This window comes from Podarcis liolepis, assembly GCF_965112155.1.
Source record: "Podarcis liolepis genome assembly, chromosome: 5".
Lineage (NCBI taxonomy): Eukaryota > Metazoa > Chordata > Lepidosauria > Squamata > Lacertidae > Podarcis > Podarcis liolepis.
In genome coordinates this window covers 38,691,209-38,717,528 of record NC_139556.1, presented here as the reverse complement: position 1 = coordinate 38,717,528, position 26,320 = coordinate 38,691,209, and the positions used below count along the sequence as shown (strand labels likewise).

The following is a 26,320-nucleotide window of genomic DNA, read 5'->3' as shown; positions in this document are numbered from 1 at the left end:
TGATAATAAATATTCACAATATAAAAAGGAAGAAAAGGAGGACAAAGAAACAAATAATAACAAACTACATAAAAAAGAAAAATATTACATAGATAATTATCTTAACCACTCATATCTGTTTAACAATATAGCTAAATTATATCTAATCTTATTCCCCAAATATGTGTCATTCCAGTCCATAATAAATAAGGACCATGTCTCCATCCAGCTACTAATAGGCACAGCCTCCTCTTTTTTACAAAATGTGAGTTCTAATAACGTTATGATTTTTCATATTTCATCAAGCCATTATTATATAAAAGATGCTGTAGTTTTCATCTAAGAGTTTGCAGTTGCTGATTTTGCTGCTATTGGCAGAGTTATGACCATTTCCAGATCAGAATCAGGTACCAGGAGAACTTTCTTTTTTTAAAAAAGAAATATATCAGAACAGACACATATGCACTGCCTGTTGACTATCAGCACCACAGCAAATGCTGCTGAATGTGTGTTGAGTTGCAGTTTTTTCTGTAGCAAGTAGGAGTGTTGGGATTTTCACTCCTCTTCTTCAGGTTTCCACCTTTCTCTGTACAACAAACATGTTTTGCTTTTTGGAATTTCCCCAACTTGTGTTCCCCTGTTCTATAGCTTTTGTGTTCTTTTGGAAGCCATGTTTTCCCCACCCACTTCTTTATTCTCAGTTGCACCAGTTGCTCCCTCAGTTGAGAGCCAGTGTGGTGTAGTGGTTAAGAGCTGTAGACTCGTAATCTGGGGAACCGGGTTTGCGTCTCCACTCCTCCACATGCAGCTGCTGGGTGACCTTGGGCTAGTGACACTTATTGAAGTCTCTCAGCCCCACTCACCTCACAGAGTGTTTGTTGTGGGGGAGGAAGGGAAAGGAGAATGTTAGCCGCTTTGAGACTGCTTTGGGTAGTGATAAAGTGGGGTATCAAATCCAAACTCCTCCTCCTCCTCCTCCTCCTCCTCCTCCTCCTCCTCCTCCTCCTCCTCCTCCTTCTTCTTCTTCATGTGGACTACATATCCTGCTGGTACTCACAAAATGGTGACTTAATATAAGTCAGAAGATATGGGGCAATAGAGGAGCATGGCTTCTAATTCTTGCATTAAATGAAGCCATTGCATGCACTTTCTGGGTGTGCATGTAATTGAAAGGCATCATTAAGAGCTGGATCCTGGAATCCTTTACATGCTAAACAGGAAAGGCCAAGGGCAAGTTTGGCGTGTGCATATCCTGATTTATTAAGGGTAAGTAAGTGTTTCAAAACACCTCTCTTGGGTAGTTTTGAGTTATACATTATACAATATACATGAGGTTACCAGTAGTTGCTGTATTGATTACAGTCCTGTGGAGAACCAGTGACCTCCATAACTCTCTGGAAAATTCTAGAAGCAGATTCACCCCATGGAGTGATTGGGAGGTGGCTGCCTCTCTGTGTGGTTGCTGTTGTCGTGTAATCAGCTTTCTGAGAAGGTCCATTGTGCATGTCAACCACATTTGCAAAGTGTTCTTTTTCATCTATCCAACATTAACTCCATATGCCTGGGACGCGGGTGGCACTGTGGTCTAAACCACTGAGCCTCTTGGGCTTGGTGATTGGAATGTCAGCAGTTTGAATCCGTGCAATGGGGTGAGCTTCAATTGCTCTGTCCCAGCCCCTGCCAACCTAGCAGTTTGCAAGCATACCAGTGCAAGTAGATAAATAGGTACCACTGAGACGAGAAGGTAAACGGTGATTCCTTGTGCTCTGGCACTTGTCCTCCCTGCACCAGTAGCAGTTTAATTTACCTGCAAATTGATCATTGTACTCTGAACTGCTGCACTAAATGATCTGTTACATGTTGATTAATCTTTTATTGAACTGAGACTGCAGTCCCATGCCCACTTGCCTTGAAAGGTGTCACACGGAAGTCAGAGGAAATACCTTCTGAGAAGTTTGCGTAAGATGATATCGGGAGTTGGGCAAGACTGAACCAATGATATCAATTAGAGAGGATGTTTCTGTTCCTTCCAGGAACGTGTTGTACTTGGTGAAGAGTGGCAAGCTATTTAAGCCACACTATATGCCAATTCATTCTCCAGTATATGATATAGGTTAAAGCTCATATTCTTTAATCCAGCTTTGTGGAGCCCAGTCTTGTACTTCACCCTGAAAGATGGATTTGCTTCCATGCCCGTCAAGGATGTGGCTCTTCATAATGGGGGCAGGATTGGTCCAAGCCCTTGTTACTTCAGGAATGTTTATGAAAAGAAGAACTGTACACCCAGAAGCTACTATGGATGTTGTAAGCCATCCATCTTATATTCTTTTATTTGTTTAACTCAAGGCATTTATGGTTATTAGTGCTGCTTAATTGTGCTATATTCCACATACCTAAAGTTTGTTTTTCATGGAATGCTGGGATAGCAGGCGCAAGAAAATGACGATGATGATGATTTTGAAGTATGTACCCTGCCCTCTCAATGCGTCATTGCTCAGGGCAGCTTGCAGGTTTTTTTTTTTTTTTTAAGCATTCCCAAAGTAGCTCCCAACATTTGCTTCATGGGACCCCAGTGCTCTGTGAACTTCATTTAGGTATCAGCAGTAGCAAGTTTAGCATCTTGCCCTATGCATTATTATTGCTCAACAGCATGAAGAAAAATCCTTAAGTGGTCCACAAAGATCTTCAGCAATTTTCAAGTTGTCCAAGAGGATTGAGTGGAGTTTGGGATACATTACTATTAAAGATGTAGTCTTCTGTGTCCAGGAGTTTTACAGTCCCAACTGTCAGAGAACTGGACTTTCTGACAAGCAGCGAAAGAGAAGGCATAGAGGAAGGGGGGGGGGAGAGAAGCAGTTAGCCACAGGAATTTGACCTTTGTAGACACAGAGACGAAGAGACACAGAGAGCAGGAATTCATCTGCAAGGCTCTGATAGTGACACAGACACAGAAATAGAGAGAATGCACTCACCCTGATCGCGTAGACTCATAAGTTTAGCCGAGAAGCATGAAATTACAGGAAGTGGAGGTGGGGGTTTCCCTGTTGGGGGAAAAGGGGGCGGAGCTCAGTCCCGACAACAGTGGCATCGGAGAAAGACTGAAATTAGTGGAGTTCCAACCAGGGCTTTTTGTTGAACCAATAAATCTTAATTAATCAACTTCATCTCATGTGTGTGGGAGAGACCCAAGCCTTACACCAACCAAACCTTTCTTTTCTCCCCTGCCACCAAGGGTGAAATTATTTCTTTCAGAGGATATCCCAGTGAGACATATGAAGTGGTGACAGATGATGGGTATATCCTGAGTATTAACAGAATTCCTCATGGGAAACGAAATAACCGGAAATCGGGTGAGTGTGTTTTTTGAGGTATATATTATGTTTACATGCAAATACTGTGAGGACTTTTTATTTATTTTTTGTTAGAAAAACAATAATTTCTTGCTTTGGAAACTTTTTACTTATTGCAAGAAAACCTTATACCAGTTGAATCTAATTTCTTTTTCTGATGGAGTTTTTGATGGAGGTACAAGTCTGGTGGAACAAAGGAATGCTATGGGCATTGTTTAAGGTTTTTGACAAAGTCCCCCTTGATATTCTTGCAGAGAAGCTGGTAAAATGAATACAGTTGTACCTTGGTTTTTGAACAGTCTAGCTTTCGAAGGTTTTGGCTTCTGAACGCAGTAAACCCAGAAGTGACTGTTTTGGTTTACGAACTATTTTTGGAAGCCAAATATCTGACAGGGCTTCCACAGATTCTGATTGGCTGCAGGAGCTTCCTGCAGCCAATCAGAAGCCACACTTTGGTTTCCGAATGTTTTGGAAGTCGAACGGACTTCCAGAACAAATTCCGCTCGACTTCCAAGGTATGACTGTACTGGATAAGGTAACTGTTGGGTGATTTTGTAGCTGGTTGACTGACCAAACCCAAAGAGTGCTAACTAACAGTGTCACGGTCCAAGTTACAGGCAGTTGGAGTCCCGGCTTGGTATGTCGGGACTGGGGTAGAAGACAGGACACAGGAATCAGCAGTCCAGGTCAGCAGTCCAGGGGTCAGGAAGTCAAGAGTCCACGAATCAGGAAACCAGGAGTCAGGAAGCCAAAGCACAGCTAGGTGGGTAGCGTGTTGCTGTGGCAAAGAGACAGAGGGAAATGCTGCTCCCGGCCCTTGCCACCAGGTGCTATGAGTCTTCTGTCAAGGCTCACCTGTGAGGCCATGCCTTGCCCTTCCAGGCCAAACTCAGGAAGGCCCCAGTCCTGCGAGGCCCTACCAGTCACAGGGTCTGGATCCTGCATACACTCCTGAGAAATGGTTCTTTATTATCCTGGAAAAAAGTGATAAGTAGGGTGCTGTACAGTGCTGTCCAGGTCTATTGTTATTCAACATCTTTATAAATGACTTGGATGAAGGTACTGATGGGATGTTCCTCAAATTTGAAGATACTGAACTGGGAGGGGTATCCAATGCCACTAAAGACAGAACTGGGATTTGAGTTGCTATTAACAGATTGGATAACTGACCAAAACTTTAAGTAAGGATTGGGTGGCCATCTATTGTGGATGCCTTGTTGGGATACTGCCAGGGAGACAAAGTCCATCATGGCCCCACGTCGCCTCCGGACGTCCATCGATCTCCCGTAGACACGCGGTATCAGCAATTAGCGACAGAAGCTCCAGAAATAGTTTGCCACATTCCAGGGCTGATGCACGCTCTTATCAGCAGATAATGCACAGTGAAAGATGCACGCAGGAGAGCATTGTTTATAAGTTTATTCTGCGTTAGTCAGAACAGAGAAAAACATGACTGCCTGCTTCAGTGTTTCAGGCACCGAGAGAGAGAAATGAAAGCAATAGAAAACATAAACTTCCTGTCAACAGGAAATACGCAGACTCTGTGACTCACAAAGCCTGCTCCCTTTTTAAGGTGGAACGGAAATATCCTAACATGCCTAACGAAATGAATTTCAGTATGGGCAAATAATAATAAATAATACATTTTATTTATATCCCGCCCTCCTGAGCCGAAGCCGGGCTCAGGGCAGCTAACAACAATAAAACAGTACAACAGTACAACACAACACAACACTCTAAAATCATTCATTATAAAATCAATTCAAATCAAACCAATGGCAATGGCAACCATTGGGCCAGAGCTCCGCGAAGATTGCCGAAGGAGGGAGTCAGGCTGTGCCCTGGCCAAAGGCCTGGTGGAACAGCTCTGTCTTGCAGGCCCTGCGGAAAGATGTCAAGTCCCGCAGGGCCCTAGTCTCTTGTGACAGAGTGTTCCACCAGATCGGAGCCACAGCTGAAAAAGCCCTGGCGCTAGTTGAGGCCAGCCTAACCTCTCTGTGGCCAGGGACCTTCAAGATGTTTTTATTTGAAGACCATAAGTTTCTTTGTGGGGCATACCAGGAGAGGCGGTCCCGTAGGTATGAGGGTCCTAGGCTGTATAGGGCTTTAAAGGTTAAAACCAGCACCTTAAATGTCATGTCCTGCACAAATATAAAATTGGGAAAACCTAGCTTACCAGTGGTACGTATGAAAATGATTTAGGGGACATAGCATACCACATGCTGAACATGAGTCAACAGTGTGATGAAATAGCAAAAAAAGCTAATGCTATTCTAAGCTGCATCAACAGAAGTACAGTGACCAGGTCAAAGGAAGTAATAGTGCAGCTCTATTATGCCTTGGTCAGAGTACACCTGAAATACCGTGTCCAGTTCTGGGCACCACAATTTAAGAAAGATATTGACAAATGCTTTGGAGTGTAGGACCTGAACCAATGGCTTCAAGTTACAAGAAAGGAGATTCCATCTAAACATCAGGAAGAACTTTCTGATGGTAGGAGCTGTTTGACAGTGGAATGGACTCCTTTGGAAGGTGGTGGACCTTCCTTGGAGATTTTGAAGTAAGGATTGGATGGCCATCTATCGTGGATGCCTTACTTGAGATTCTTGCATTGCAGAGGGTTGGACTAGATGAGGGTTAGCCTCTATTATTCTGTGTGTGCAGAGGAGGATGGCAAAGATGATAAAGGGTCTGGAAAACAAGCCTTACGAGGAACAGTTGAGGGAATTGGGTTGGCTTAGCTTAGTAACGAGGAAACTGAGAGGATATATGATAGTCGTCTTCACATATCTAAAGGGCTGTCCCATGGATGATGGAGCAAGCCAAGGGATTCAAATTATAAGAAATCAGATTTTGACTAAACATCAGGAAGAACTTTCTGACCATAAGAGCTGTTGAACAGGGGAACAGAGTCCCATGAGATGTGGTAGACTATCCTTCCTAGGAGATTGTTAAGCAGAGGTCGGATGGGCATCTGTCATGGATGCATACGTTGCAGGGGGTTGGACTAGTTGATTCTTGGGGTTGCTTCAACTCTAGAAATCTATGATTCTATATGTACTTCAGCCATCTAGAGTGAGTCACTGCCAGATTTATTGAAATTTTTTTAAAGGCGAGAGCTAACAGGGTAAATGTAGACACTGCCAGCTCAATTTCCCAATGTAATTATGTGTGTTCTTTGCAGCTTTTACTTGGGCGAGAAGTTCAGCCCAATGAAAATGTGGTAGGAGAGCTTGAAGGCGTTGCCTTTGTTAAGCTTGATTAAAGGATGATCTGAAAACTGAGCAGCAAAGGTGGTGCAATGAAGGAAGGGCAGATGCACTGAGCCTCCTGCTTCCAGTGCCAAGCTCCATTATAAGTCAATAAATAAATAAATTGTCCAGTAGCACCTTATAGACCAAGTAAGTTTGTTCTCGTATACGCTTTTGTGTGCATGCACACTTCTTCAGATACATGCACATGAAAGCTTATACCAGAACAAACATAGTGGTCTATAAGGTGCTACTGGACAATTTTTTATTTATTTTATTTATATTTCAATTGCGTCAGTCCAACACGGCTGCCTACTTTAATCTTCATTATCAGGTTCAAAGATCAAGCAGTAAATTATTTCAGCTTAATCAACACTCTAATCAATACTTTAACAAGCACTGCTACCTACGATTGGTCTACATAGTTGAGCTATTCATACGATACCAGATAGATGAAAGCAATCATTCACAATATTAAAGCTAGTGTTCTGATTCCTCATACAGTACTTTTAAATCAAATAATAATAATAATAATAATTTATTATTTATACCCCGCCCATCTGGCTGGGCCTCCCCAGCCACTCTGGGCGGCTTCCATAAAAACCAAAAATACAATAAAATATCACACGTTAAAAACTTCCCTGAACAGGGCTGCCTTAAGATGTCTCCTGAATGTCAGGTAGTTGTTTATCGCTTTGACATCTGCTGGAAGGGCGTTCCACAGGGCGGGCGCCACTACCGAGAAGGCCCTCTGCCTGGTTCCCTGTAGCTTTGCTTCTCGCAATGAGGGAACCGCCAGAAGGCCCTCGACACTGGACCTCAGCGTCTGGGCAGAATGATGGGGGTGGAGACGCTCCTTCAGGTATACTGGACCGAGGCCGTTTAGGGCTTTAAAGGTCAGCACCAACACTTTGAATTGTGACAAATACTGAACTGATGATTTATGTTGATTCTTAAAAATACCTCTACTTGCTTTCCATATTGCATTTAGAAGATACTCATTCTAGACTGAAATTCCAGACATGTGAAATTGCTGGGCTGCTCTGCATCCCACGTTTATAGTAGGTGATACACACTAGTGGTCAGTGAGGCAGAACAAGCAGGGCATCATTGTTCTCCTGGCTTCTTAACACCACCATCACTGGTGATTATTGGGAAAGAGAGAAGAGGTGCAATGTGAGGAGAGCTTGGCCACGTGAGGCTGTTCTGGGTCAAGCTGCCTGTGCCTTGCCCTTCCCTTCTGCATCTTATTGGATGGAGACACTGAAATGACTTATTGTAGCTATGCTTATAACTATTCACTTTTAGGTCCCAGGCCCGCAGTGTTCTTGCAGCATGGCTTGCTTGGTTCTAGCAGTAACTGGGTGCTTAATATGGACTACAACAGCCTGGGCTTTATATTGGCTGATGCTGGTTATGATGTTTGGCTCGGAGATACCAGAGGTAACACCTGGTCCAACAAACACATCAACTATACTGAGAAGCATCAAGAATTCTGGCTATTCAGGTAGAGTGAGCTTTTTAAACCTAATTTATTGTTTCTGGTTCCTAGTTCACCCTTTGGGGAAAATTTTAATTAGTCAAGCTCTTCCTAGTGGAGCCATGTTTTTCCACCTCCTCTTATAATATATGATATGGAGGTATAGAAGTACATTTCCAAGTAAGTAGAATTGGTAGTTGTCCCTTTAAACAAACAAACAATTTGTTTGTTCCTGGGGAAAATATGGCCTTGGTGAAATGTGGCCTTGGTGAACTCCATGGAATAGATGATAGCAGATCAGCTTAACTTCAGGTGCAATTAGACTTGATCTGGAGAGACTCAATATTGGTCCTTCTGAATCTCTGCTGGAATTTGAAGCTCCTCAGACAGACATGGGTTGGAGGGAAAGCAGAGTCCTCTCCTGCCCACAGCATAAATACTGTTCTTCCTGAAACTGATATTTTAAAAATCTTTTTGTTCTTGTATTGCACTGAACAGAGAACAGGGCATTTTAGGCTTTCACAATGTAGATCCCACTGCATATACATGTCTGTTAAACATGTTCATTTTTCTTTGTAGTTTTGATGAAATGGCTAAATACGACCTTCCAGCTTCAATAAACTTTGTCTTGAACAAAACTGGTCAGGAAAAACTATTTTATGTTGGTCATTCCCAGGGCAGCACAATGGGTAGGTTAGCAAGTTTCTTAAACACATGCTGGCAATTCTATTAGCTGTATACTTTTATGTGCAGTTGCTGTTGTATATTAAACTCAAGAGACATCTTGCTCATGGTACAGTGATGTTCCATGGAACCTATGGACACCCATGGAGAAGCATCTTGAATAAGAATCCCTGCATTTCGGTTTCCTGCATTTTCCTCCTTTGTGATATTCCCCATATAGGTGATGATTCAAATTGGTTAAGGGGCTTATAAAAAGTGGTTTGTATGGACTGAGAAACTGTTAAAATCCTGGATTGCAAACCAGTATCAAGCCTAGTTTGCAGTCAGAGTTTAGGGAACAGTTTCCCAGTCTGGATGTAACAGCAAGCTATAGTTTAATAACCCCGAGATGAAATATCTCAAGGCCCCTGAGACAAGAGGAGAAGAGAACTTGTTGGCTGAACACTCCTTCTTGATCTAATAAATCATAGTTCTATAACCAAACCGGTTTGAAATTCACCTCACCTCTGACTGTCACTTCATGTTTTATTGGTTCTTAGTACAGCCTAGAGTGGCTTGAGAAACCCAGCTAGATGGGCAGGGTATAAATAATGAAATTATTACTAATGTTGTTACTAGCTACAGTATGTATTAAGCAAGTGAATTTACAATTATTACACCACTGATGAAATATATACAGCATTATAAAGTTTTAAGTAGGTCAGAAACAAGGCAGGGCCTTTTCTGTTGTGATGTGTGGATTATAATACACCATTTCTAGTAGGGTTGCTACCAGCGGTGGAGTCTGCCTGCCTCCTCCCACTCAGTCACCCTACAGCTGGGGGGGGGGGAGGCAGCGGGTGGACCGTTTGGGCAGCACGGAGCCTGTGCATGCTCAAGACACCACACTTCTCCCAGGAGAGACGCGTGGCTTGGGCACACTGCAGGCCGCGCAGTGAGTGCAGCCTGGCATTTTGTCACTCCCCTCAGTGGTGACACCCGGGGCGGCCCGTGCCTACCTCACCCCCCTTCCTCTGGTTGCTAGGTCAAGATGATCCCATAGGTGGACCCCAGTGATGTCATGAACAGCTACTCTTGCTCCACGAAGTACTAAAGATGCTTGCTATGAAGGGGTTGAACAATAGTGAGACTGGTGCATTTTCAGCTCTGTGGCTGGGCCCACAATTCAATTGCGTTTTGTTTTAATTTCCTCATTGCAAATAGCTGAAAGTCTCTAAATTTTGATAATGAACCCAATTTGCAATGGGGGTTGAATAATTTCAATTGCAACTGTAATTCTGCCTTCAATCCAGATTTTAGTTTGGTAAAATCCTCCATTTCCTTAAACACTCTGCTCCCTCTTCCATCATGTCATTGATTTCTGTTTTGAAAAGGATTTCTTGGTTTTCTCTTTGCTTCAAACTAAACTAAACTAAACTAAACTAAACTAAACTAAACTAAACTAAACTAAACTAAACTAAACTAAACTAAACTAAACTAAACTAAACTAAACTAAACTAAATAATAATCACCTCCTTTAGTCTAGACTCTGCAGTCTCCACTTCTGTCAATTTTTGTCTTTATTGTACATCTTTTTTATCTACCACCCACTAATGCATCTTTCTTGATGGTAAAATTTCCTTGCCACCCACCAGTGTTCGATGGAAGAAGAATTCAGCTTGTGCCGTAGAACCCCCTACCACCCACCTGGAATCATGAAACACCCACTAGTGACCTAGTGACCCACTAGGGACCAGGTTGACAATTCCTGGTCTAGACTCTCCAGTCTCCACTTCTGTCAATTTTTGTCTTTGCCTCCTCTGACTTATTTGAGAGCCATCCAAGAATTGCTCTGGGGTTTCTTTTTAAGGGGGGGCGCAGGAAGTCTCAGCTATGGCTGTTACTCTTCATGTGCTCTGCAGCAATACACCTTATGTCAACCACATATGCACACTCTTACGGTTCTTCTCCTCTTGAGCCCAGCCCAGTTCCTTTTCTTCCTCTGCACTCCTTCCCACCACAAAGCCCTGGAGATGGAGGTTAATGAGGAGAGGGTAGGAATGAAGGAGGGAAGAGAGTCAATGTTACTATTTACAGCCAGCTCTTGCTGAGCTGAAGCTTGCAATCCTCCTGGAGGGGACCGGGCAAACCTGGAGACTAGGTCAGCCCTAGAGCCCTGGCAACCCTAATCCTAGAGAGTTCTGGTTTGCCGCTTCTCTTTTAAACTTCTGGCCTTTCTATTCTGTCAGTTTTTCACTGTGATTTCATGCGCCTATTCCACTTCATTAACACTTTGCAAAACGATATGTGAGCTGAAACACAACCATCCTTCCAAATACACCCTTCTCTAGACTTTGAAAAGAAGTTCTGCATCCAAGAAATGTGCACAAAAGTCATATAGGGTAAAAATGCATGAGTGGAAATATATACAAAAAAGCATTATATTTGGAAAAAGTGCTTTGCAAAACTGTGAGTACTGGATAAGATTGCAGACAAATCATGCAAGCTTCAAGAAAATTGCTCTAAAATGATTTTCATAAGCACTTAAAAAATGGGTGGGGAATCATCACCATCATTTTATTTGTACGTCTCCTTTCCACAGTTAAAACAATGCTCATGGCGGCTTACAATATGAAAAGATTCACATAATTAAAAATATAGCAAAGTAGTCATAAAAATAAATAAAACACATTAAAAACTACATAACCAAACCAAACAACAGTTACAGATAGGTAGCCGTGTTGGTCTGCCATAGTCAAAAATAAAAAAAATTCCTTCCAGTAGCACCTTAAAGACCAACTAAGTTAGTGCACACGAAAGCTCATACCAAGAACTAACTTAGTTGGTCTTTAAGGTGCTACTGGAAGGAATTTTTTTATTTCAAACCAAACAAGTTCTACATAAAATTACAGATACAAAAAGTTAATAGCAGAAACATGGAGAACTCAACTTCAGATTTGCTTATCCTCAGTTTTAGCTACTATTATTGCTGTCATTGTTTTATTTCACTAATCTTGTAAGTCACTTTGATTTTTTTTTAAAAAGCAGGGCATACAATTCCGTGTACTTGATTGCTTTTGCATTATGTGAAAACCGGGTTTAAGATTTGGTTACTGGGTTTTTTCAAGACTACATTGCTAACTCTATTCATTTCTCTCCTCCCCCCCCCCAGCATTCATTGCATTTTCAACCATGCCACACCTAGCCAAGAAGATCAAAATATTCTTCGCATTGGCCCCAGTAGCCACTGTAAAGTATTTGACCAACACGGCGTTGACCAAACTTGCAATGGTTCCTGAACCTAAGCTCAAAGTACGTATTTCGGACAAAATATTTGTTCAAACAACAGAATGCAAATATTGCTGGATGTAGCTAAGTACCATCCTTTTCTGTCTATAGGACGCCCACACGTATAAGACGCCCCCTATTTTGGGGGCCTCCAAATTTAGAAAATAGGGGATTTGGGGGAGGATTATTTGGGGGGAATGCTGAAAATCGCTCACCCACCGGAACGCAGCACACAACCACTGCCCAATTGCCGCCACTAGCCCTTCCGATTCCACTGTTGCAGCCAGTAGACAGCTGCCCTTGTCACAGCAAGCAGGAGTGTGATTGGCAGCCTCTGGCAGCGATCGGGCAGCTGATAGGTGGTTTCCCCTCGTGTTGCTGAAATCGCCGCTTACAGTCTCGGGCTTGGGCCAAAAAACCATTCGCCCATCCCTTCTCAGCAGTACCCGTGTATAAGACGACCCTAAATTTTGAACCTCATTTTTGGGTCAAAACAGGTCATCTTATATACAGAGAAATACAGTACTTGGGGATGCCCTTTCCATTTGACCCGAGGCCATTTATAATGCTCTTAGACCACTAAAGAGCTCAAGCTAGCCAATGCTGCAACTTGATAGCACAGTGTCGCTTTGGCTGTTCTGTGCCAGGACTTTTTGGGGGTAAAAAGAATGAGGGGCTGGCTTTTCTCCCTTGCTGTATGTGTCATGGGTTCCAGTTTCTGCTGTGGACAGAAAAAGAAAGGTGTTGGTGCCCTATACTCATGGATACTGTTTGCATCCAGTGCCCATATTAAAGAATTTGGTGCAATTCTCTACGGTTCTTAATAAAATTGTCATGAGAAACTTTTCGGTATGGTGGCAGATCACACCTGTGGGTAACTTAGTTGTCGTTAAAGCAATAATTCTGAACAGGTACATAGGAATGTATTTATAACAGTATTGCTTTATTTACAGTACAGTAAGCCTGTGCTCCAGGGATCTTGCATAACGTCAAAACCAAGTAGAGTCAAAACCTTTTGGGTTCAATGGCAGGTGGGATTGCCAAAGCCCTTTCCCCTGCAACCCTGCCCCGTTTCCACCTTTCTTTCTTTCTTTCTTTCTTTAAAGTTGCGGACTTAATTCCTTATTAACAATGAATAGCTGTAGGGGAAGAGAGCCATGCTGATCATATTTACAGGCACATGCGCCCATTTTTAGGGCTCAGAGACACTCGCTGATCATGTTGGAGGCTGTTTACTTGGGTCTCCTGTGTTGTCTATGTCTTCCACCCTGCTGCTTTTAGCTCTATAAATCCATAAAACAACATTGGAGCATAGTCAGTTTTCCCGCCATGTTATAGTCACGCTTGGCTGCTATGCTACACTTCTGTCCTTTTCAGATTTGAGGAATAGCTACTTCTCATCTTCTCAGCCTGGGGATGAAGTCAGGAGACATGACACTAAATTAAGTCACTAGGCATACAATAGAGCAGTAATGCACTTTTCCTGAAATGACTGGAGAATTAAATGATTTCAAGCACATCTATTTAGCTACTGGACATTTGGCAAAATGTTTGCATAACTCATGTCTTTTGCATATTTGGGCTCCTACTGAACTAGTGTTCCTGCTGTGGGAACCATTACCATCTAGCTTGTTCCTGAACCACTTTAGAAGGACTCCAGCTGCACATTGTGTACATGGCAAGATGCACCTGAACTGCATCACGTCTCTTAGATGGCTCTAATTACAATGTCTGTGTCTTAAATATTGCAGAGGATCATAACCTCCAACATTTCTCCTATAAAAAATAGGGACATCTTTTTATTTTGTTTTGTTTTATTTATACCCCACCCATCTCACTCGGTTGCCTCAGCCACTCAGGGTGGCTTCCAACATATATGAAAACATAACAAAACATTAAACATTTAAAAACTTCCCTATACAGGGCTGCCTTCAGATTTCTTCTGAAGGTTGTCTAGTGACTTATCTCCTTGTCTGGGGGGGGGGGGGGCTGCAAAACTCCATACCCTTCATCATTTCTCTGCTGAAAATAGGGACATCCTAAGGAACAGTGGAACTTTCTCAGATCAAATCAGAAACCAGGATGGCTTCTGTAAATCTGGGATAGCCTCTGGAAAATAGGGACACTTGGAGGGTGTCTGACAGTGCTTGTGGGATTTGAATGGGTATTCTATCCTAAATGTCAGAGCAGAAGATTCTCATAACAGTTTTTTTTTTTTTTTGGTAATATTTTGTTGCTACTCGTTAGAAGTATCCATAGGAAAAAAGAATTGACTAACAAAATGGTGTATGTACTAATGTTTTTGTTTTGGCAGAAAATGTTTGGAACTAAGCAGTTTTTAGCTCAAGACAGAACAATGAAATGGTGTGCTACTTCCTTGTGTAACCGTTTCCCAATGGATTATCTTTGTGGCACTGTTTTATTCCTGTTTAATGGCTTTAATGTGCTAAACTTCAATATGGTAAGATTTCTGATTACTTAATAGGAGTGTGCTCTTAAAAAAAGGTAGGTGTATGGAGGCTTTTCTGAAGTGATTGCTATTTGTGCCATCCATAACTTAATTACACTTAGACAAAACACAGAAGATAACTGCACATTTTGCCTCATCATTTTGTGTCTATGATGGATAGAGATTTATTTTTTAAAGGAGAGCTCAGAGTCTGGGATACTAGTAAAAGCCTGTGTGGGTGCCACTGCACAAGGAGCAGTGACATAGCATGGGTTGCCAGTGCCTGAGACAAGGCAAGTATTGTACACCCTAGCCCCTGGACTGTGTGCTGTGCTTGCCCCATGGAAAGAGTTAAGTGGAGTGGCCAGAGAGACTCCTCTCCACCACTGCTCAGATTCTGGGGCACTAGTAAAAGCCTGTGTGGATGCCATGGTGTCTCCTGCACTAGGAGCAGTAACATAGCATGGGTTGCCAGTGCCTGAGACAAGGCAAGTATTGTCCCCCCCCCCCCCCCCGGACGGTGTGCTGTGCTTGCCCCATGGAAAGTGTTAAGTGGAGTGGAGTTACTATGTAAACATGGATTCCTGTGTGATATCCCGATGTTGAGCTCTGGTGCACTGCTTTTGTTCAAACAAACTAAATGGAAGGGAAGTGGCTGTTGCAATTTGTGATAAATTCAGCTAATCACTTTGCGCTTTCTTACAGAGTCGAATCGATGTTTATTTATCACACTTCCCAGCTGGGACATCTATCCAGAACATGCTTCACTGGAGTCAGGTGGCACAAAAACCCTCTCTTCTGTTTAAAAACAGTTTTCTGTATTGATTGAAGAATGGGTTATCAGGACAGGCTTTTACAAAGACTTTTAAGAATGAAATGAATAAATACGATGAAAAGAAAAAAAATATTTATAACTCAGCCTCTCTTTTTACATACTCCAGAAATATGTTTTGTTTTTATGAAAAAGGATTTAAAGCTGAGAGAGTTTTATTGTGTTTAATTTTTTCCAAACAGGAGTATTTCAAAAGCTAAGGATACAATAATATCCCCAATGGATTTGTTTTTATTGTCAAAATAGTCCCTCTGCATGTAGATGGACAAAATACTACATTTCTGTGATATTTTACTGAATTGTGTCTCAGTGCTACTGGAACCTTTGCCCACCTGATTGGACTACAACTCCCATCATCCAGGCCACGCTGCCTTGTGCTGATGGGAGTTGTAGTCCAAAGCATCAGCATGGCTCCAGGCTAGCAAAGGTTGTGTCTTCATATCGTTTGGCAGGCAAGGCAGTGCTATGATTTGGGAGCACATGATCTTGAATGCAGTAGAACAGAACAATCTGACAAAGAGGTACAAGTCACAGACTTGTAGCACTAAATAACATGGGTTTGTTTTTTTCCTATCTGTGGTAGAAGAGGCATTGTAGAAGCGCATTGGAACCTGACTTGTTCATGAGAGTCATTTCTGTTGGATATTAATGCTTGTTTGTAAATGGTTTAAAAGAATAAAAGGAGAATTCCCTCCATGTTTTTATCCAGGTTTGGGGCAAATACACTATGGTGTTTAAAATCACAAAACATGGAAATATAGGCTGTTAGAACTTTTAAATATCTCCCTTTAAGTTTCTTCCAAAACTCCCCTTCTTTCCCTTAGCATAGAAAAAGAGCATATGTTTGGTAAGTTATAAATGGTTTATTTACAGAGTCATGTGCTTTCCCATGTGCACGAAAAGACAGGCACTTTAACTTAGTGTCATCTTAATTATTTGTATAGAAACACAAAGTTGGCTTGCTAAAGCCACACGATAGAAGCTTGGAGCATCTAGCTAAGATGTCCTTTCTGATTGGATTCACAGGGTGGAAAAGAGAATGAATAATGGCTTTGGTAGCCCTTCCTTCCAAAGTGAGGGGGAATGACCTAGTTAAGCCTGGCTGGACTGTCTTAAACCCTTCATGAATTAACTAGGGTTAAACATGCTGGTTATTTGAGGCTCATATATCCCACAATCGAGTTGTTTCTTCCCAGCCACTGCTTCCCTTGTACCTGCTCTCTATTTTGGATCAATTCTGGGGAACCTTTTTTTGCTCCACAGGCCCGATTCTTATCAGGATCAGTTGCACATGCAACGTTTAACATCAGGGTGGGGCCTCCAATCTGTCAATTACCTAATGGATGTCAAAGCATCCTAATGGATGTCAAGAATGTCAAAGCTCCTTGCAAGGTGCTCCTTCCAGATTCCAATGCAAACCTCTTCCTGATTCACTTTAGTAACACTTCATTTCTAGTAGGACACGTGTCAAACATTCTTGAGATATCAGATAAACTGAGGAGGCGTAGAAGTTTGAGCAGCAGTAAAAAACAGGTCTACTGCTTTCAAATAGCTTTGTGTACCTTTTTTTGTATGTTTACATTAACTTTTGTTCTCACTAAAGATGAAGTTAGACATTATTGCATAGCCTTAATCGTTGCATGGTTTTTGACACAGTCAACATCCCGGTTTATGCCGGTGCCATGGTCTATTCATATAGCACACTTCTATATCACCTGCTTTGCCCATTTGGTTTTTCAAAGTATGGCACACCTCTTTTTCAGATTGCAAAGGCTGGGAAGTTCAAAGGCTTTGACTGGGGAAGCAAGGAAGCAAACATGCTTCACCACAACCAGGTAAGAATTTCTCACAAATTGAGTATTTCTCTCTGTAGGTGTTTATATGAGGGTAGATACTGGTAAGGCTTGGCCACAGGTACTCGTGGCAAAGGCTGCTGCCCATAAAACACATGGTGGATAATATGAAGTTCCAAGGTAAAATTAAAAAGTCAAGGGTAACAGATTTAAATGAAGTTTATCACCAGGTTCTACATACACAAAATTAAACGGTTGTTGTGCCCATAAATATATTAACTTATTTGGGACTTCCGGGTTAGCGCGATCGACTAATGGCGGATTCCCTCCGAGCTCCGGAGGGAATCGGCTTGACAGGGGGCTGGGTCTTGCCGTGCCGGCGTCACGGGGACCCTAAAAAACCACGGGCACGGAGCCCGTGGACATGGTGACTCGGCTGGCACCATCAGCGCCCTCCCGACTCGTGAAGGAGCCTTTTTAAAGGCTACGGAACGGGTGCCGGGGAGTGGCATGGTGCTGTGAGTCTTCTGCTTCCCCTGCCGAGCGTAGCCGCATGCCATTTGTCGGAGAGTGCTGACTTCTTCCTGCCAAAATTTGGACTTAAAATCAAGAGCAACAACCCGTGAGTAATTTGGAAATTGGACTATAAATAATTCGGTTCTGGATTTGCTATGAGTGGGGGAGGTGAAAAAAAAAGGAAGTCCATCTCCCCCCTATTGTAAACAGCTTAAAGCAAGGATCTGTCATCTAAGGTTGTGAGAAGAATTGTTGTGATTGGACAAAAAAATATAAATTCCACGGTTTTAAAGGACTAAGCTAGTGTGCTGGAGGACAAGAGTTTATTTGTTTGGATAAAGTACCACCTTTCTCAAGCCCGGGAGTAACCCGTGAAAAGAGCCTGCTGAGGATTTACAGAAAACTTTTGACAGCTGTCAAATTAGCTGTCAAAGTTGGGAAAAACTGAAAGCTTAAATTTTAACCGGTTATATTGTTACAAAATATTGAAAGTAAAGAAAGATTGATACAAATAAATTTGACTTGTGGGTCGGAAGGGAAAAGAACACAAAGTAACTAGAATCCCTCTAGAGGGGATTCTTGGACATTACAAGAATGGAACTAGGCTGGGAAATACGAGCTGACTTGCAAGAGCTTATTTTTCTCGTGGGAAAGCTGCGAGAGATGAACGAGCGAGGCCATGTTTTGTCTACAAGCCCCACAAAACCGAAGTTAACAGAAAATACATCTTTTGAGTTGGAAAGGGACTTGATGCTCAAAACACAGGCAGCTGGACAAGAAAAGAATCCAAAAATCCAAGAGGAGGAAAAGACACCTGCTGAATAGGAGGAGCAGAAAGAAGGGGTGGCTGAAATGCCACAGAAGATAAAAGAGAGCCGGAGACCTGCTAAGATGAACTTTAATTCGACAAAGGTGAAAGTTGGACCATTTGGGATATAGAAATTCAAGAAGCAGAGTTGGAGCTCTATTTTTAAACAAGTAGGCATGGCCGGAAGAAGCATGGTCAACACTGAGAAGGTACCTTTTCGACCCTGGATGTTTAGTTTGAGAGACTTTCGAAGAAGCCGGCTGAAAGGGACTGAGAGAGATATGAGAGCCTCGGACATAAGGTCACCAGGCTAAAAAGATGAACTAACTGGACTTTGGTTTGGGACTGAAACCGGGGAGAGAAGGGTGGGGGTTTAGAAGTCCAAAGGCGGCCTGATTCTCATTTTGCAGTGTAAAAATGTTATGGTTTTTTTTATTATTATTACAAGAATGGGTAATCCGTGGATGGGAACTAAGGGCAACTTTAGGAAAGGTATCTTTTTTTCTTGTTTTTATATTTCTTGTTTTTTCTTTCATATATGATTAAGGTATACATTTTAAAAATTGTTGAATAAATCAAACTAAGGACAAGGATAATAATGATAAGACATAAATTTTATTATAGAATCATATTGACAAATCATGGTTAAGCAAATTAACAATTTATGATTAGGACATTTAGGACAAAAACGTGTTTGAACAAACAACTGGAGTTGGAATACAATAAGGGGAGGCGTGGGGAAGTCATGAAAAGAAGTTATTGAAAATGAGATCTAAAAGGTGGAACTTTTTTTTTTTGCTGCTTTTTGTGGGTTTTTTTTGTTATTTTGTCTTGATTTCTGTAACCTTTTGAAAATTTAATAAAGATTATATTAAAAAAATATATATTAACTTATTTGTTTATGTAAATCCAAATAATATTTCTTAAAGCCACAGAAGTGTCCGTCATGTCTTCTATTCCCCAAAGGGACACAAACCCTGTATGGGTGCCTGGGACCCCATGGGCTCTTGCCACCACTCGGCAGTGGGAGGGACGGGCACCTGACTTTTGTCACAGTATGCTCACCAAATCAGATCCAAACAGCACCTTTGTTTATGTGAAGTCAAAAGCCAATATGTTCAGTTGATACAGCTTTGTACAAAATAAAATAAAATAAATGGCAACCATCTGTTAAAGCAATGCATACAACATGGAACCATATCTCAAAAATAGGAACATATGCAAATAAACAAACAAAAACACCAACAAATGGAAAAACTTGCCAAAATAACATTTGACAGTGCAGTGGTCATGGGTGGTTTCAATGAACTCACGTAAGAGGATCTGCTATTACTTTATGAACAATAGCCATTGCATGGATAATCAGGTTTCTGTTTCCCTCTTCACTGAGCAGCAGCTGCAAGTCATGGAACTATGTTTTCATTCTACAGTCCAGATACTGTTGGGTTCCCACGGGAAAGGGAGACAGGATGTGACGTACACTGGTTTCCTGTTTCCTTTGTTCTGTCGTTCTTTGTTGGAGTTGCTCTCTGCTTCTCACAGAGACAAGATGTATATTTGTATGCTCTCTGCATAGCTTAGGAATAAAGCTTTTAGCAATGTAGCACCATACCTGCCTCATCCTTTCGTTGCGAACACTGGATGTATACTCTGCTGGGCTCGATCCAAGATGAGCCGTATCAGCTCCAGATGGGCCGGAGCTGAAAAATTCTAACACCTAGCTCCATTTCATAAAAATTCCATGCATTGTGTCAATACAGTGACAATAATAATAACTGGAATGTCAAGAAATGTGGCATAATTTCCAATAAAAGTACATCTTCAACGTTGTATAACAGTCACCCATTTTATGTTCTCCTTAAGTCCACCAGGTGCTACTGTTCTTAATCTATAGATTCCTCTCAATATATATATATATATAATATTGTCCAATAGCACCTTAGAGACAAACTAAGTTTATTCTTGGTATAAGCTTTCTTGTGCATGCACACTGTGTATCTGAAGAAGTGTGCATGCACACGAAAGCCTATGCCAAGAACAAATATAGTTGGTCTCTAAGGTGCTACTGGACAATTTTTTTATTTTTTTATATATTTTGACTGTGTCAGACCAACATGGCTACCTGCCTGAATATAGATCCCTCGTATTTCCTTCCTTTTAAATTTTGTCTATAATTGTTTCTCTGAACCATGTATGTTCTCAAAGCACCAATACTTTAGATTTAGCATCACGCTGCTCCTCTATACAATGTTTAAGCAATGACACATTGAGTTTTTTGGTACTTATGCAACTTTTGCATTCCCCTGTCCAGATCTTAATCTTTATTGTGGCCATGCTAATGTGTGAGGGCATTATCTTCATTAATCACTCCCTTGAGTATTGTGGTTATATGCTTCATTAAGGTGATAAATTTGATTAAAATCAGGATTGCTCAAGGAATTCTTTTTACCACCATTACAACTCCCACATGGGAATTGGCGCAGCTTGATAATATCTAGGGGGTTAAAGAGGTTTTGGATTTACTTTAGGATATGCCAAAATATCTCTTAAATTTGATGCACATTTACTATAGGGAATGGTCTCCAGATTCCCTTGAGAATATCTAATTTCCATATCCCAAAAATATATCTCAAATGTAATATGGGGATGTAAATTTGTTGACAAATTTGCCATATGCCAGGTGCCTATCTTCACTCCCCTGTCATATAATGAAGATCATTTTTCTATAAAGCAATACATCACACCCATGAGGATTGCTTCCATTCTTTCTTTCAAATTTATCCCTCTATACATTAGCTAACTAAGATATAAGTCTGGTTCTAACAGCCATACTTGAAATTTGCCAGAAGAGTCTGTCTTGAAACTGCAATCATGTTTCTTCAGTGCTAACAAAACTGGAGCAGTAGGAAGAATCACTGTTGGGAATAATGATGACTGTTGGGAATAATGAGTCAAAGACACTGAGCTGGTTTGTAGGTAACGCTAAGCCAAACCAAAGCTTGCCATGAATGCTGGTGTGGAAGAGGAGAGCCTGGCTCTTCCTGAGAGGAGAGCCTGGCCACTTCACAATTCCCTTGACTCTCCTGCTGTTGCAATTCTGCACACTAATCCGTAGTTTGGTTTAGCAAGTTGCTCAACCCAGGGATGTGGCTTGTATTTCTCAAGACGAGAACAAACTTTGGTTCCATCTTGTGGTTTGTTTGGAGTGAGACAAACCATGAGCCTGGCTTTGTCCTTAATGCTAAAGCAGCAGTAGTGAGACCAGAGAAGGGTCAAAGTGTCTGTGCAATCCTCTTAGGCAGAATGCACATTCATGCTCAGTCATAGTTGGGCTTAATGTTACGTGAAAACCATCTCATTCCTACAGAACAATCAGTAAATCCAGACAATCAGTGCTGGATTTACAGCCAGGCAGAGCGGCCTACAGCCCAGGGTCTTGGCCACTTGATATTAAAAACAAACAAACAAACAAACAAACAAACAAACAAACAAACAGGTGGATGTTACTATCTAGGCTCAGTTGGTTAGTAACAGTAAGGACAAGAACAAAGTTTAGGTACTCAAAAAATCATAGAATCACCAAATAACAGTGTTGGGAAGGATCACAGGGGTCATTGAGTCAAACCCCCTACAATGCAGGACTTTTTTGCCCAGTATGAGGCTGGAAGCCAAAACCCTGAGATGTAGATTGACCGGGCAATCTGCACAATTTCCTCTTCATGGATGGGGTATGTGCACTTTCTTGCACAACTTCTGATGAATGCCCAGTTGTTATGCACATTAATAGTTCAACATGCGCATTAATGGTACAACCCTCAACTTAGATATGTTTGTGTTTTGCAAGTGTGCGTGTTTGAGCAGGGAGACTTTGCAGACTGTTTTTAAACTTTTTTTTATCTTCTGTCTTTTAGTCAACACCGCCTTTCTACAACGTACAATGGATGACTCTTCCAACAGCTGTCTGGAGTGGTGGTAACGACTGGGTTGCAGACTCAAAGGACGTGGCCCTCTTGCTGCCTCAGATCCCAAACTTAGTTTACCACAAGGATATTCCTGAATGGCAACATCTGGATTTTATCATAGGCTATGATGCCCCACAGCGCATGTACATAGAGATAATGGATTTAATGCAGACTTATAAGTGAATGTGAAATATTCCTTCAGAACCCATTACTGTCAATCTGTGTTGATGAAAAGCACTACAAGATTTCTTAAGATTCCATTTCTCATATAGGTTCATCACAGTCTCAGTTATAAGAAAGATTTGCTTAGTAACCTTGCCTTTTCTAATTCTGTCACTGACCATGGGTGTTCCTCTGTTGTTTTAGGAGCGGCTAAGATTCTTTGCTGCTCTTGCTTTGTCATGCTGTGTAGCAGATTCTTGTTCTAGCACAGCATGACTATTGAGGGTAGAAAAAGTTCTTGTGGTGAAATCCAAGTCTTTTCCTTTGAGGAACTGCTCTGGGATAGAGTGCTGCCTTTTCTTAGCTCCCTCAGCAGTTTCTGATCTAATCTCTCTCCCTCTCTCTTCCTCTCTGCTGCTGAGTTGTGAACTTTAATTTGATTAGTTTCTGTCTAGATTGGAATCCTCCCTTAGTTAGCAGTTGTATTGCTGGAATTTTCTAGTTAGTTTTTCTTATCTCTAATTTTCACTTTGGATAGAGAAAAGGGGAGAGAAGCACTAATGACAGAGGAGCCTCTGTTGGGATATGTCACTCCCATATTTCTTAAGAAAATTCACCCTGGAAAGCATTCCCTACCTTCCCCTTCTCTCCCCCACCTCTCTCTCTCTCCTTCAACTCACAATGCCTATGACAGCTGTGTCTCACACCAAATGTAACTGACCCGTAGAAAAGATGGGAAACAGAACTGCTATATGTTCCTTTGTTATCCATGAAAACACTTCCATAAAAAACAACCATTGCTAGGATGTCTATGTGCAGTTTAGTAATCCCTAAGGGAATTAAATCTTTGCCCTCCTCAGAAGGATTTAAATCCTTACATCTTTAATGGGGGTATTGAGATGCAACTTAAGTTGCATTCTCATCACAGTAGTCCTGATGAAGGAAAAAGCCTTTAAGTCATTAAACTTGCATAATAATGTATATATGAAAGTAAATCTGATCTTCCCAAATTTTGTCATGGAGAGTGGGGTTGTTAAAACCTTGCTAACATCTGTGGTGACATGAAATCTGCTTTTAGGAAGCTTTTTAGAAACAAGATATTGGGTAGTAGTCAACTAGGTTTTCCTCAGAGAAGACTCATTGATATTAATGAACATGACCAAGTTGGATACTACCCCACTCCCCATAACAGAGTTAGGAAGACCAGCTCTCATTCAGAGTGCTCCAAAGCAATAAACCTTCGTCTTGAAAGCAACACGATGTGTCACGCTTACTTAAAAATTGGCACCTTGGGACTAAACACCATTTACTTGGAAATTATTTCTTTTTAAAAAATTGCATTGATGTCAGTCCCTAGTTGTTGGAATGCAAGATTTGACCATGTATTTGAGTGTTGTCCTCGGTGGACCACGGCTGAAGTTTCCACTCTCCATAAATGCAAAGAGAAGCATGGAAGCAACAAGGAAGACAAAGGGGGCACATAATTCTTCTGCAGTGCTGCTACATTCAGTCCAGTAAATATTGCCACTGCAAGGGCCTAAAGTGACATCCACTCCCACCCTCCTTCTCTTCTATAGCCCCTCCTTTAACCCCCCCAGCCATTTACCACAAGCACAATTGCTCCCGAGAACCTTCCTCCAACCTATATTCCTCATCTTTCCTCCCAATGCCTCATCTTTATTCTCCTCAGTGCTAGAAACACCACCTTCCAGATCTACTTGACCCCTTCTTAATTCCGCCTCCTCTCCAGCTTTCTCTTCCCCTTGACTCCCAGCCAGTTCCACTATTCTCTTCTCCAGTTCCTTCTCTTTCCCTTCCACCCATTACCAGCAGACTAAAATTGCCATATTAACCTGTTCTCGCTTGCCTCTCTCTTGCCCCCACCGTCACACTGTTTTCTCAGAGCAACTTCACCCCACCCCTACCATTAGAACCTTGGATAACAACCAATGAAAACAGAGTGATGACACCTTACAATCGATCTACTGAATTGGCCTGAATATAAGCCTCACTTTTCTTCCAAATCCTGACCGTGAAAAGTTAACGTACAGCTTAAATTCGCAAGCTTACAAAAATGGGCTTTTACGGTATGATTGCTGAAACAGACATACGGTAAAACGGAATGAGTGTGAGTGCCTGTGGAATTTTAAGGGAGCAGTTTATATTTGAGTATTGTATTTTTCTCTCCCCCCCCCCCGAATTTTAAAGGTGTGGCTTATACTTGGGTGTGGCTTATATTCGGGTCAACACAGTATATACACCCACACACCTATAAACACCCACACCCAGACTTCCGGTGAACCGCAGCCACAGGAAAGGAGCGCGAGGCTGCCCTTCGGAGGGGGTCTCGAACAACGCGGGGGTCTAGAGGTGTCACGAAGGCTCCGTGGACCTCGAAACCCCAAGAGGATTATCTTGGGGGACAGGTACCTGGCGGTGCTGCCGATGCTCCCCTGTTTTTCGGACATTTTAAATCAAGTTTGAGAACAGGATTGGAGCTGCAGCATGAAAGGGAAGCAACAGACCCCGTGTTGTGAAGCCTCAGGCTCCGAGTGAAAGCGGCAAGCCTCCAACAACAATTAAGAAGCTGGGTCATAACTAAAACAATAACAGACTGAATTTAAGTTAAAGAAACCAGCGGAACAAAGATACTATGATATGAAAGAAGAAGGAATTTGCTTTAGCGGTAAGAGTAATTGGCGTGTAACGGAAGACTGGGAGAGGAGAGGGAGTAAGACTGTAACTGCCGAGTGGGCGTTGCGGAGAGACCTCAGATACAAAGTGTAAAAATCTGAGGCAATGGACTGATTGAAAACAGTTGAATATTTGAAAAGCGGATAGAAACATTTCTGCTCTGCCCTGGTTGGAGCGCGCTACGCCAGCGACTAAAAGGGACTGTAATTTTTCACCCAGTTTAGGATATTTAAGTGAGACTTTGTTCCGAGTTATGGCATTTTATATATACCTCCCCCCGCCTAATGTGTTCAAGCTGAAACTGTTTCTTTTTATTATTTGGGGTGCTTAATTGACTGAAAGCTGAGTTTGTTATTGAGAGGAGCGGAAACGACAAGAGGTTTGGGAGGAGAAAGTGAACCGTAAGAGGAGAACTTTGGAAAACAGTGGAACCTCTCGCCGCCATTGTGCTCCATTTCCTGTTTTTCTTTTAAAGTGGCACACAGCTGTAATCATCTAGGAGAAGATAACCTTGGCACCTTAAATATTTAACCTATCACTACAGAAAACGGGGAGTAAACGGCTAAGTCGAAAGAAAAGAAAAGAAGACTTAAACACAGTACCTTGGCAAGATTTTATGTTCCCACTAGATCCTGCTGCCTTTTCGTGGCAATCTCTCGGTTTAATTTTGACTCCCCCCCATCTTTTATGCTCCGGCTTTGAAACCCGCCTCGTACTTCATCCCTACTTCCTGGAAAGTATTGAGCTGGATGTTTCCCATCTACTTTTCTCCCCCTTGTGTCTTGACGTTCTCTACTTTATTTACTCTCTAGGATTTAAATCCCGAGAACTTTCTTCCCCTTTCATTTGCTTTTTGTGACTGTAAACGATCCATCTAACTGATCCCCTAGTTGTGAGTGGAGAGAGACTTCATACTGAAGAACTAAAAGGGTGAATGCAAGTAAAGCGCCACTGTGTGGGGCCAGAAATGTACTACATTGGGAAAACAAAGAAATTTCCTAAATTACAGTTGAGCAACCCCTAGGGGTGGGAAAAAACTTTTTCTTTCTTTTCTTTTCTTTTCTTTTCTTTTTTAAAGTTAATTAAGACTAAT

At 41.9% G+C, this 26,320-nt stretch overlaps 1 protein-coding gene and 1 long non-coding RNA gene across 4 annotated transcripts; one reads left to right on the top strand and one right to left on the bottom strand.

Annotated features, from left to right (window-relative positions):
* The first annotated feature begins 2,030 nt into the window (after nt 1-2,030).
* LOC310706827 (putative lysosomal acid lipase/cholesteryl ester hydrolase) lies at nt 2,031-22,655 on the top strand. Of its 3 annotated transcripts, none has more exons than XM_083503162.1 (9): nt 2,031-2,283; nt 3,212-3,329; nt 7,889-8,087; nt 8,640-8,701; nt 11,896-12,035; nt 14,326-14,472; nt 15,166-15,237; nt 17,056-17,127; nt 22,321-22,655. In XM_083503162.1, the coding sequence occupies exons 1-9, from the start codon at nt 2,155-2,157 to the stop codon at nt 22,552-22,554; spliced, it is 1,173 nt and encodes a 390-aa protein (XP_083359288.1). In that variant the 5' UTR covers nt 2,031-2,154; the 3' UTR covers nt 22,555-22,655. The 3 variants fall into 3 exon arrangements, with proteins under 3 accessions (XP_083359288.1, XP_083359287.1, XP_083359289.1); XM_083503161.1 differs by having other exon boundaries at nt 2,032-2,283; nt 8,640-8,749; XM_083503163.1 differs by lacking the exons at nt 2,031-2,283; nt 3,212-3,329 and adding an exon at nt 3,398-3,844 and having other exon boundaries at nt 8,640-8,749.
* Nucleotides 9,477-10,792, bottom strand: LOC310706900. The gene is made up of 2 exons (XR_014526236.1): nt 10,256-10,792; nt 9,477-10,175 (listed from the first exon to the last, which is right to left on the bottom strand). It is a non-coding gene; the product is annotated as an uncharacterized lncRNA (long non-coding RNA).
* Nucleotides 22,656-26,320: the final 3,665 nt, after the last annotated feature.